General features: G+C 41.7%; 1 protein-coding gene across 1 annotated transcript; it reads right to left on the bottom strand.

Moving 5' to 3' along the window:
* Positions 1–152: 152 nt before the first annotated feature.
* pank1b (pantothenate kinase 1b) lies at positions 153–12,111 on the bottom strand. The gene is made up of 7 exons (XM_027013468.2): positions 11,560–12,111; positions 8,779–9,131; positions 8,238–8,491; positions 6,294–6,470; positions 6,057–6,180; positions 4,997–5,122; positions 153–3,459 (listed from the first exon to the last, which is right to left on the bottom strand). The coding sequence occupies exons 1-7, from the start codon at positions 11,846–11,848 to the stop codon at positions 3,400–3,402; spliced, it is 1,383 nt and encodes a 460-aa protein (XP_026869269.1). The 5' UTR covers positions 11,849–12,111; the 3' UTR covers positions 153–3,399.
* Between the last annotated feature and the right edge of the window lie 206 nt (positions 12,112–12,317).

Genomic DNA, 12,317 nt, shown 5'->3' with positions numbered 1-12,317 from the left:
AGGTATATACATAAAAATACATACACACATTGTTGGGAGCAACCACGTTTGTTTTTTTTTCCCTCATACTCTCTCACTCTCTCTCTCTCTCTCTCTCTCTCTCTCTCTCTCTCTCACACACACACACACACAAAATCACAAATCACAGTTTGCATAATTAATCACATTTAATATGTATTCACAAGATTTATTGACAACAGAGGGGAAAAAAAGGTTGTCATGATTTTCAGAGCAGGCTGGAATGAGCTCATCATTCCAATCAGGACATAAATAAGTCACGGACCTTTACAGCATGTAAACACAAAACACATTGCTGTAGTGATACTGTCAGCACAGTGCTGGAATGACAATACTGTACAGTAACATCCTGTTAGTGGCGGAACTCAAATCTGGCTAAACATGGAACACATCTGAGGCCAAGCACATGAACACACATGATTAATATGACATTCATGACTAGTAATGCAAATGATGAAAGTGTATTATTAAAAACAAGTGCAGGCTGAGAGAACATTTAATGTAAGAATCTTTCAAGTGTGGTAAGCGAACATGCATAAGGTATAACTAAACTGGCCGATCAGAAAAAACATAAATCAGACTCTTTGATTAACAAAAAGGAAAAAAATAAATAAATAAATGAATGAAAGAGAGCGTTGTTGAGCACAGAATGCTGCTACCCAGCATTCATGCAGTAAGCAGACAGGGACCTGGCAGAAAGCACATATTCAACATTAATGGGGAGGCCTGGAGTGTCTTTACTTGTCCCACACTGGTTAGTCTTATTGCAGTAATTATTGTCTGCAGTGGCTCAGAGCTGAGGACAGTATGCACCAACACATGCATTCAAAAAAACAATCCAAAACAACAGAAAAACAAATACAAACAGACCAGTTTAATTCAGCATGTTTCAGAACCAACAGGGTTTTTTTTGTTTTGTTGTTTTTTTTTTAGCAATATCGGTGACTTCCGGGTGTAACATGAGAACATAATGAAACATACAGGTCAAAAGTCTGGTCTTCGTCAGCGAAAGGCACGCCGTCGCACACGAGAGTTGCAGTAGTGGCTCAGAGTGGCGCTAGACTCTGCCACTGTGCACATGCAGGTACTCGAGTCAAAAGGGTGACCGACTGCATAAGGCAATTCCGAAGCCTGAGAAGCTGGAAACAGTAGCATGAAGAGGGAAATCACGCATCACGCGTGGTTACAAGACCCCATATGTGACAGGGAGCACTTGTGTCCAAGTGGCATCAAACCGCGTGTGGAACCCAAGTGCTTTCAATATGATACAGGTCTGAGAGCATACGCATAACACAGTATGAAAGATTTTTAATAGAAATAACCATGTGATTGATGACAGCTGCTGATGAACTACAGGTAAAGGAACCTCTAATTATTTCCAAAAGGAATTTGCTCTCATATTAGAATATTCCTAGTGACTAAATTCACAATGAATAGTTTGATTTCCAGCTGTAAATTTGCCTAAAACACCAAGTCAGTACATCAAGTCAGATGGGTAAAAACGCATAGACCAGCAATGCAGTGTTAAAATTCTGCACACACAGGGAGGTAGTTTTAAAGTTTCACCACATTCTGGGCTAATTCTGAAATGGAGACAGTCCTGGGAAGGACATTAGGTTCAAGAACCCAATGTCTTAATGACTGGAAATTCCACATTTTCTGGATTTTTCAGTGTCCTACTTGCAGGGCATGTTTACCCTGGCCTGTAATCTCTTCCAGATCAACAGGCTCAACTCCTCCCCTTCAGTTAGATGGGATTCTCCACCCTTAACACACACCTCACAGTTTCAAAACTCGCAGGCAGGAGTATGCAGGGACATGTCCAGACTGGCAGAGGCCTACTCTCCTCTCTGTATGTGGCTTTGAAGAAAGAACGTAAAAAAGTAGACGTTGTTGTTTTAAAGGGACATGATGCCGGGCTTCTCTCAGAGTAGTACATGAGACGTGACAAAATGACCATGAAGGCATTTGTAGGAAAAAACAGAAGACAAGGCAGGAGACACATTTACAGGCTCCATCTGCAGGTTCAAGTGAAGCTACGATACCACAGATAGAATGTAATGCCACAAATATAAATCAATAAAATGATACAATCTGCAAAATATGGATTAAATATATAATCAAATAAAAAAACAAAACATATGTTACAGTGTAAGTCCATCTCAAAGGTAAAAAGGAAATGGTCGTGTGAGCGGAGTGGCTCATTCAGCGAATGGCTCATTATTCAGACCATGGGACACTACCAGAACTGATGCATACCATCTACCTCACAAGAAATGAATCAGCACTCTAATATTAGTCGAACAATCCAATTAACTGTAGTTCAGTAAATACTGAAAGCTTGGTCCCCAACCTGGTCTCAAAGTCTCAATTTGGGTTAACACACTAATATTTGGCAGATGATGGACTCGCCTCCCACAACCCACACCCACAGAGAAATAGGGCAAAGAGAAAAAAATAAATTAATAAAGAGATACAGGTCTCTCCATCTGTTCAACTTGTATTGACTAATACTGTAAACTGTACAAGCCGTTTCTGATTTATGAAGCGTCATTTTCCAAAGTTAAGTTTTAAAGCCCAATAAATAAAACATTGAGACTTTTCCCTGTACTGTAAGATGAGGGTGAAGTCCATGTCTCATGACCACAGTGCTGAGCTAAGTGTGAAGGGTATTGTGGGTACTGGGTGGTAATAGTAATGCTTACATTTTAGTGTTGGAATCACCTTCATCGTTGCATATGATGGGTTAACTGGTATTCAAATGTTTGGCCATGTGGTTTTCACAATGTGTAAACTGGGAGCAACTCCAGTGATGTTAAGTCTCATGTATGAATTTTACTTATTGGGCTTTTTAAAAAAAAACAGACGAAAACCGGCCAAAATCTCACAGAAACCTTTTTTTTTCCTACATAGTCACAAAGGATATTTTTTGCATATTAATAACAGATAATACATTAGAGCCCTGACTTAGAACAGAGACAATTCTGTATACCAGACTGAATCTTATACTTCTAAGTCATGTTCCAGGCCATTCATTTAAAACACACTACACAAAAACTGACTTGGAGAAATATGACATTAAGTCTAAAAATCAGTAGAATTTGGCTTGTAGGACATGGTCTACGATCACAAATGTTTTGGTTTTACAGTAGACTGTACCTCGAGAGGCTTCCTTATTAGTGGCAAATACACACGAATCTCCAAACCCATTTCATGTATCATGATCAGGCTGGCATTACGCTTGCGAGCAGGGAAGGAGGATGTGGGCGTCATCCTAAACATCTGACACAATCGGTGCATCTCTTCCTTCTTATGGGAGGAGGTTTTCCTGATATCTCAAAGCAGCTTTTGGGTGGACAGTTTCCAAGTCCCTTAAACGCCTCAGAGGTCTTCGGTCATCTTCAATAGCTTTAGGAAAGCACCAACAGCCCCAAAATAACCCTGCACACAGCAGCATGGTCCATATAATTCCATATAATATTGGTCCATATAATATGGGATCATGGTAAATACATTTTGGCTTTTTAGACAAGAAAAAAATCTTTAATGTCCAAGTGAAAACAGATTTCTACAAAGTAATGTCAATTAATTAAAAATATATATAATGTATAAGAAGTAATCATTGCATAAATATTCACCCCATTAAAGTGACTGACCTAATTTAACTGAGGCCCAGGTAACTGGTGCTCGTAGTCTCACAGTTAGTGGAATGGAGATCACATTAGTGCAGTGAATGTGATTTAAGCTATTGCAGTATAAAGACACCTCTGTCTGAAAGGTCCAGTGATTGGTTAATCAGTATTCCTGGCTACAAATACATCATGAAGACAAGACAAAAAAAAAAAAAAAAAAAAAAACCTCTGAGAAAAGGTTGTTGAAATGTAGAAATCAGGGGATGGATACAAAAAAACTTCCAAGTCACTGATCATCCTATGGAATTTGAATAAACCTATCATTAAGAACGGAAGGAATATGAAACGTGTGAATCTTCCAGGAGAGATCGTTCTCACAAACTGAGTGACCATGCAAGAAGGAGACTAGTGAGGTAAGCCACCAAGACACCTACGACTACTCTGAAGGACATAGACGCTACAGCAGCTGAAATGGGAGAAAATTTTTATACGACAACTCTTGTCTGGGTTCTTCACCAGCCAAAGCTTTATGGGAAAGAAAGCTGCTGCTGAAGAAAGAAATTTTAAATCTCATCTACTAGTTGCCCAAAGGCACGTAGAAGACTCCAAGGTCAACCAGAAAAGGGTTCTTTGGTCTGATGAGGCCAAACAGAGCTTTTAGGCCATCAGACAAGCCTCTATGTTTGGCGGACACCAAACACTGCACATCACCACAAATACGCCATTACCACCATGAAACATGGTGGTGGCAGCTTCTCAGCAGTTTGCTCCTGAAGGCTTGTGAAGGTAGGGGGTAAAATGAACACAGAAACACAGGGAAACCCGACAGAGGATTGGGTTATATTCCAGCAAGATAATGAGCTGAAGTATATAGCAAAAGGACCACAGAAATGGTTTAAAGACAACAAGCTGAATGTTCTGGAGTGGCCGAGTCAAAGCCCACAGCTCAATCCATTAGAGAATTTGGACTTGAAACACCTGACAGAGTTTTGCAAAGCAGAATGGCATGTCCAATACTGTAATTTTACTGACCTGAAGTCAAGCACTGACTTGATGGGGGTGGATGTTTAAGCACTTGTTTTACATAATGTAGTTTTATTTAAATTTACATTACTTTGTGTAAATGTTTTCATTTTGACATTAGAGTGTTTTTGTTTGTAAATTGTAAATGCAGTGTATGTGTATATCACCTCTCTATACCTTACCGTCATCAGCAGCACAGGCTGGTGTTATAGCAGCAAGAAACCAATTAAACATTGATGAATTTGGTCAATAATTTGATTAATTTGGTCAAATTAGATGCTAATCTACTTGTGAACATTCCCTGAAGGAGGAAAAAAACTTACTTCATGTTCCAAAAATAGCGCTTTCAATTGTCCTTTTGACCAAAAGTCCATGGCGTAGGCTAGCAGCTTTGTCGACACCGTGTTGATTCGCAGGAAATTCCCAACAAAAACAACTCTCTCGATTTTCTGAAATTCAAAAGGGACAGCCTGTTATAATATTCTAGTAGCCTAGTTACTAATGAGAGACAAAAAGGAGCTCTACCACACATGCTTTTAAACATCACAGCGACTAAATAAAAAGTTTTACTGCCATCTGGCTGCGAGTTGTTGTGGTGTTGAAGGTTGCTGCCATAGCAAGAATAATAATGAAACATCTACACTCCGCATGCAGGTACTAACAACATAATTGGTTGGAAAAAAAACGTAAACCGGTGTTAAATTAAATCCACTGTTGTTTAATTGACTCTAACTGAACTCAGATAACCCTGTACCTTCGGGGAGGACTGGGCAGACCATTTGTTTATATTTGTGACAAAAGCCATTTCGTAACAATCCAAGAGCAAAACTGCGACGCACAAGATGTGTTCTTTGTGCCGCACAAGAAGAGCGAGAGTGAGAAACAGTAGCAGCTCGGGAAGGCGGAGGAGCACTGCAGTGGCTCCTGCTGCTGTTCTGTGCGCTTTGATAGCCCTGTACAATGCTGCTTGATCTCCATGCCACAAGGCAACACTGTAAAGAAGCTGAAAGCACACAGAGGGCTTTTCTGCTCGTACTGGTGACTTAGGGGTGTCAGGTGTACTTGTGGTTCATATACACTTCACATCAACAACGAAAATGAAGTCTCAAGTGGAATCTTGTGGCATAACCATGGCTCTCATGTTAAACCCTGAGACTCAAAGGGAACACAGGTGAATCCAAACTCCATTCCTCATTTGTCAATTCCCCTCTGGGATTAATAAAAGGGATCTATCTATCTATCCAGGTTCAATGTATATGCCTCAATGAATAATATGCCTTAAAATCTGATCTAAATAATAAGCATGAAGTTTAATGGTTTAAGTAATAAGATTCATAGCGGTGAAAGGGATCGTATGTTATGAATGAAGAAAAGGTGCCAAACCTCATTCACAGCACACATGCGGGCGATGGAGCCAATGTTGTTTGTGATGGTGACCAGAGTGGCTCTGGCCAAGTCCTCCTTACTGATGCTATCACGTTTCTCCTTGCTCATCATGTGACCAAAACTAAAGGGCAAAAAAACGAGAACACGAACTCCTGTGAAGCAGTCATTTCTGACATAACACCTCTATGAAGGCAGCGTCATGAAGGCCATGAGCACCCAGGGATCCTTTCGCACCTGGACGCCACGGCCGAGCCTTGAAGACCGAAGCGCTCGTAATCTCCGCCGTAAATGTCCTTCACCAGCTTGTCGACGTTAGTACTGTCACCCTTTGCTGCCATCTCCAAAGCCTCCTCAAACGTCTCGCAGCCAGTCAGCAAGCAACACAGGCCAAGGAATGTTCCACCTCCCAAACTGCAAATTACATGGGCGGCATGTTACCGACACGGCACACAACAGCATTTTGCACATCTATTTTTAGGAAGCTAACTGAGAGAAATACCATTTCACAGCCCAATAGTTTTCATCCAGGCAAAATAATAGAAATGATACCTTTTGGTATATAATATAATTTCAAACGCTTCGTAGAATTTGAGACGAAGAACAGAATTCTGAAACAAAATTACAAGAACTGGAGGAACTGTTTGTACAAGAAGTATATGAAAAGCAGTGAATTGTTACAAAGAAAAGTTCCACTTGCAACTAATGACAATGTGTATTTTGTAATGAGATACATCACAGTAGCGCAAAGAGTTAAATAAATTATAAAGGCTAACTGGAGTATTTTTCAGAGTGATACGTTTTTGAAAGAGAACTTTTCTTTACCTCCTATAAGTAGTTTTGAAAGAGATCCTACACTTGGTGATAAATGAGTACAGTTATGTTACAAGAGGCCTTACAAGAGGAATTGAGACATCAGACCATTGTTTCAAATGTAGTTGATTGTGATAATGTAACCATTGTTAATCTATTTCAAGGCTTTGATAATATTTTCAAGACATTGTGTCAAGTAAAGAGTATAGTGCTGTCAATTTGAAGTTGTATTTGTATATGGAAAGACTACTGAATCATGTGGTGAGTTTATTCTAATATATAGCACCTGTGTCAAGTGGGAGGCATGATACTCTTTGAAGGCGGATCATATCTGAAACGTGCCAGAGAGATTCTTTGTCCGTAGTCAGGATTTAATACAGGCTTTTCATTGAATGAAGAGAACAATGGAAAATTTAAGTAGGATTATGAGGTAATGCATCACGATAATATCATACCATCATATCACCCACCCTTAATTTCCAGACCTTATCCTGTAGAGACAATACACAGGACATTGTCACCACATGAGAAAACAGAGGCAGCAAACGCTTCCCCCAATGTTTCATCTGTATGACATCACTCAGCCTTTCTAGGTTTCTCCACCCACAGATCACTTGAGTTGTGTGATATGTGGGCGATATGGTTCACCATGAAACTGAGACAGCAACCACTACTGTCTAATCCTTAACCCTGGGAAAGCACTCAACCCTTCGCTATGGACTCCCAGGCACATGGAAGCTGAGCCACCGTCCTGATGTCTTCCTTTGCTTTTGTAATCATATTTTCTGGGTCACTACAGAGTCCAATTATGATTACTATAATGTAGCAAATGTAATTTAAAAAAATGGGATTTCCCAAATTACACCACTGTCAGACTCGAGATCTCCCAAGATGCCACAGCCATCTGTGGAGGCAAAGCCTGTGAAAGCATAATTTGCCTTGCTGTCTAGGTGGGTTGGATGGCCTAGTTCATCTCTCATCTCTTGAAGCTGGCCAGTAGCAGAAGTTTGTTATGTCACATGTACAAAATTAAATCTTGCTGTCCTGCAAGCGGTTTAGGTGCCCAGTGATTCTGCATGTGCAATTAAGATGCAGGGACTGGCTTCATATATCTTGATCTCGGAGGAAGCATACATTAGCCCTCACCCACCCAGGGTGGTATCTATCACCTGTTAGGAGAAATCCACCCGGCTAGTGGGTAGAAAGTGGAAACTATGAAACTGTCACTACCCCCCCCCCCCCCCCCAAAAAAAAGGAGCCTTCAACATATCATTTTGAGTGGTGAAGATTTGACATCTGTGTTGAAGCTGGCAGTTACTGGCTGTGAGCTCACTAGTGTTTCTGTGGACATGAGTGGAGGTCGCTTACCTGGTACCCGTGACCCGTTTGTAGTCATCTTTGGAGTAGACTGCCAGGATGCTAACCCCCGATCCAATGTTTACCAGCAACATGGGAAAAGGGTTGTCAAGGCAACATGGTCTCTTGACACAGTTTTCAGGGTCAGAGGGGTTCTGGAAAAAGTAGCACTCTGGGTGGCCATTGAAACCAACTGAGTCAACATAGAGCAGGCCCTGGATCAGACAGTCCAGTTCGTCCAGCTTCCGCAGCTCCAGATTAGCTACCTACAAGGCAGCATGCACCCACAGAAGAACAGTTGAAGCATCGTTAGGTCTAAAAACTCTCCAAACTTATCAAATGAACAACACACATCTGAGCGAAACACAGCACACGCTGAGGTGTTGACAGGATACTGCCGCCATGACTGGTAAAACTGGTGAATATATAGAGAGAGTACACAGAGTACTAAATTTGCCCTCTTTGCTTTCTGCACTTATGGCTTATGTGTGACCGTGAAACGATGCAAAAATCCCAGTGCACCCATGGTGGACCCTTCTCTTCCAGTACTCACCGTCCTGAAGTCCTCCTCGAACTTGTAGGCCCCGCCCCCAGTGGCACACAGAGTCGTGTGCAGGCTGGAGAAGTTCTTGTCGCGGCCCATCTGGATGAAGCTGTGCATGTCATGCGTGGGGAAGCGGATGAAGTGCAGGTTGCCCGTGCGACCGCACATGGTCAGGTTCCGCAGCTCGAGGTGGACGTCGCGGATGCCCGCGTCGCCGTACGCCACGTTGGATGTCAGGTAGCGGCGGATGCTCTTCAGGCTCTCCACCTCCTCTTGCTCCTCCTCTGCCGTGATGTCCTTGGGCTCGAAGTACACCAGCTTCACCAGCGTGCCGCCGATGTCCATGCCGAACCAGGGGAAGGCTGCAAAACAAACTGCCATTAGAGATGGATGCCTGACGCTCCTTAATGGAGTGAGAATGCTCGTTCCAGGTCTTCATGACATCGTTAGTCCCTTTCCTTGTTGAAAACACACAGTAACAATTAACAATAAACCAAATGAGATCATTTTAGCTAACTGACCTATATACTCTCATTAACCTGTGAAAGATGAAACCTTTTGTTGTTATGGTAACACTAGCTTGGGTGTGGGCTGCCTAACAATATGAATGACAAATCCTTTTGGATGAAAAAAGGTTTTCTGCACATAAAGAGCCTTCAGATACCATGTCTGTGTTCTTACATAAATACCCTTATTTTGAACAGGCATGAGTATAAAGATGCAATGTTTAAGATTGGAGAAAAGGTTATTATTATTTAATATATAGACTATGAGCTATTACAATAATCCTCTGAATTTCTGCCAACGCTCTGGCTGTTTCGATCTTTCCGGCCCAGAACACCACAGGCAGAGATTTTCACAGGAAGCAACAATCATCAGGGCAGAAGAACAGGGTTCATTAAAGAATGATCAGGACTGTGCTATAATCCAGTGAGACATATCTCTCTTTGCTGCTGTAACAGCGATATGAAGACAATTTCACAGTTAGACAGAAAGCAGTAGCCAAGAATAAGGGTTCAAAGGGTACATTAGAACAACCCTCTCATGTTCCCAGAGAAAACATACAAACCTTCAGGCTGACAGAGTAGGAGCAATGTCAATAGTAGAGACCATTTTCAACAGAAAAAAAAAGTATATATAATAATTAGTATGAATGGACTAACCAAATCTCACATTCTCTGTAATATTAAATTCAGTTAATATAATGTAATTCAATACAAAGCTGGAGTACAGCCTTTGGTCTTGAAATAAATGTCATGTTGTTTAGCTAACATCCAACCACGGATTGTTATGTCACCACACTTATGTTTGCTGTGGGCAATCTCTTCTGACTTTTTTTTTAGAATGCATCTGATGAGGAACCTTAAACTTATTACAATAGAAACACTAGACTGAGAGGTGTGTTTGTGTGTAGGTGAAAGGTATATTTACTCCTCGGTAGGAGGCTCAGAGAGAGCAAAGTACTCTACAGCTGTAAGAACAAAAGATAATAAAAGAGGCACAGACGCGCACACACGCACAAGCATGTAAACAAGGTAAGCATCATCTATGCAGCCATATTAAAACACCTTTGTGTTTATTTATACCATGTACAATTGTCTTTATGATTCCTTAAGATACAAATAAATAAACATAGATACATGCACAGCAACACCATTTACTATATTAGACAACATTTGTACATCGACAGAAATTCTGTTGAGCATTGGCCTTAAAGGAACAGCCTATGCAATACTGCATGTATGCATAATGTATCTTCATGCAGATTTCAGGCGAGCACTCAATTGTTTTTAAACGAAAATAATCTGAAGGGAGTAGATTATAAAAATTATTTTAGAGTCAGCTGCAAGATATGTGAAAGCAAGACAAAATTCTTCTTATTAGGAAGGCTGAGCGTGTCTGATATACCCTCAGCATATGCATGAAGACATGGCGTGCGCATGTCCTCATTAACTAACATTTGCACATGTGTGTTAGACGACATACATCAGTCCAATTGCAGCGTCTTGTGCATCTATCCAATCATTTCTCTGGTCTAACCCACCCCCAGTTTAGTGGTCTTCCCAACTCATTGGTTTAACCGCCTGTCATTCACACCAGACGCGTTCTGCCGGATCGCCTGAATCCGAGTTGTCCAATCAGATCCGTGCGACAGACGGTACACTATACACAATGCAAAAATACCAACATCGAGCCTGTTAATCGGACCATGACCGTGAAATGTTACCGTGTTGGTTTTCATGTCAATAATAATAATAACATTTATTTATAGTCAATTAGCGGAGGAGGTCAATAGCATGCGCTATTTAAAAACGTAGCTGGCATATTTTTGGTGCTACCACATCCGGAACAGCCGAGTGCAGTAATCTAGTTAAGATAAAGATATATAGTCTAGTCTTAATTCAATAACTGAACATCTCACGGCTCGTTTAAATTATAGTGGAAACAGACCAGAACAGCTCGAACTGATGTTTAATTTTAGGAAGGCCTGGCTGCCGGCTGTTATTAAATTCTCTTAACAGACCATGTCTATATGTGATCTGAGAGGACGTCGACGTCGACAAACCCTTCCTCAAAAATAAGACCATTTATACTTAATTGTAACGTAATCAATCAATTGTTGTATTAAATATTTATTATCTCCAAACCGTTTCACATATGAAATGTCCAGCTAATCCACTCTTAAAATATTTAGCCAGCTCACCATTAAGACACACAATACCGCTGTCTTTGTTTAAAACAGGGACCAGCAAATAAAGGCCAAGTGGACTGAAACGGTGCAGGACTTACGGGGTCTGTTCTTCTTCCCCGAATCCATTCGTCTCCGAAGTCTGCAACGTTTGGCAGGCGAGCCATGGCTGTGCACATCCTGATGAAGATGGTGGCAATTTTCGATACCATTATGGCCACCGCCACGGTTGGTGCCACTGTCATCGCCTCCTCCTCCTCCACCACCTCCGTTTGCACTGCAAGCATTGCAGCCCCCGGCGCCTGACTGCGACGGATGAAATCCGTTCACCAGGCCGTTTGTGTAGTGTGTGGGCGCTCCTTTTTCCTCGGGAGATTTGGCATTTTCCATAATTCAGGCGACACTGCGAAGGGAACGAAGCGAGCCTGAATGCTGGAAGACTCGACAGAAGCGTCAACGTTGACCGTTTTCCTTCGAGGTTACGAAGGTTTCCAGATCTACGGCTTTTACTAGGAAGTGAGTGCATAGGCTACACGCCAGCAACGCTAGCTATTAAGATATTTAAATAGTGTTTGAGAGCAGGGAGCCGACGTTCATTTTCTTCCCTCTCGCCTACTACACGAAGCTTCCGAGTCAAACACCCGGTTCACGACGTCAGCGCCTGCCGCATGTCTCACTAAGACGTCACGCATGTCGAGTAAGGGCAGGCTGCAACCTTACCACTACAACCTTACCACACAACCTTAACACTACAACCTTACCACACAACCTTAACACTACAACCTTACCGCACAACCTTAACACTACAACATTACCACACAACCTTAACACTACAACGTTACCACACAACCTTAACACT

This window comes from Electrophorus electricus, chromosome 14 (genome assembly GCF_013358815.1).
Source record: "Electrophorus electricus isolate fEleEle1 chromosome 14, fEleEle1.pri, whole genome shotgun sequence".
NCBI classification, from domain to species: domain Eukaryota; kingdom Metazoa; phylum Chordata; class Actinopteri; order Gymnotiformes; family Gymnotidae; genus Electrophorus; species Electrophorus electricus.
Note: the sequence above shows the minus strand (reverse complement) of the source record. Positions and strands in the feature narration are given on the sequence as shown.

Excerpts from the sequence above, each read along its gene's own strand:
- pank1b (XM_027013468.2), bottom strand. The coding sequence starts at position 11,848 with ATGGAAAATGCCAAATCTCCCGAGGAAAAAGGAGCGCCCACACACTAC. Across the intron at positions 9,132-11,559 it reads GGGGAAGAAGAACAGACCCC|CCTTCCCCTGGTTCGGCATG; the intron begins GTAAGTCCTGCA and ends TTTGTTTTGCAG. Across the intron at positions 3,460-4,996 it reads CGCTATTTTTGGAACATGAA|GGTTATTTTGGGGCTGTTGG; the intron begins GTAAGTTTTTTT and ends TGCTGTGTGCAG.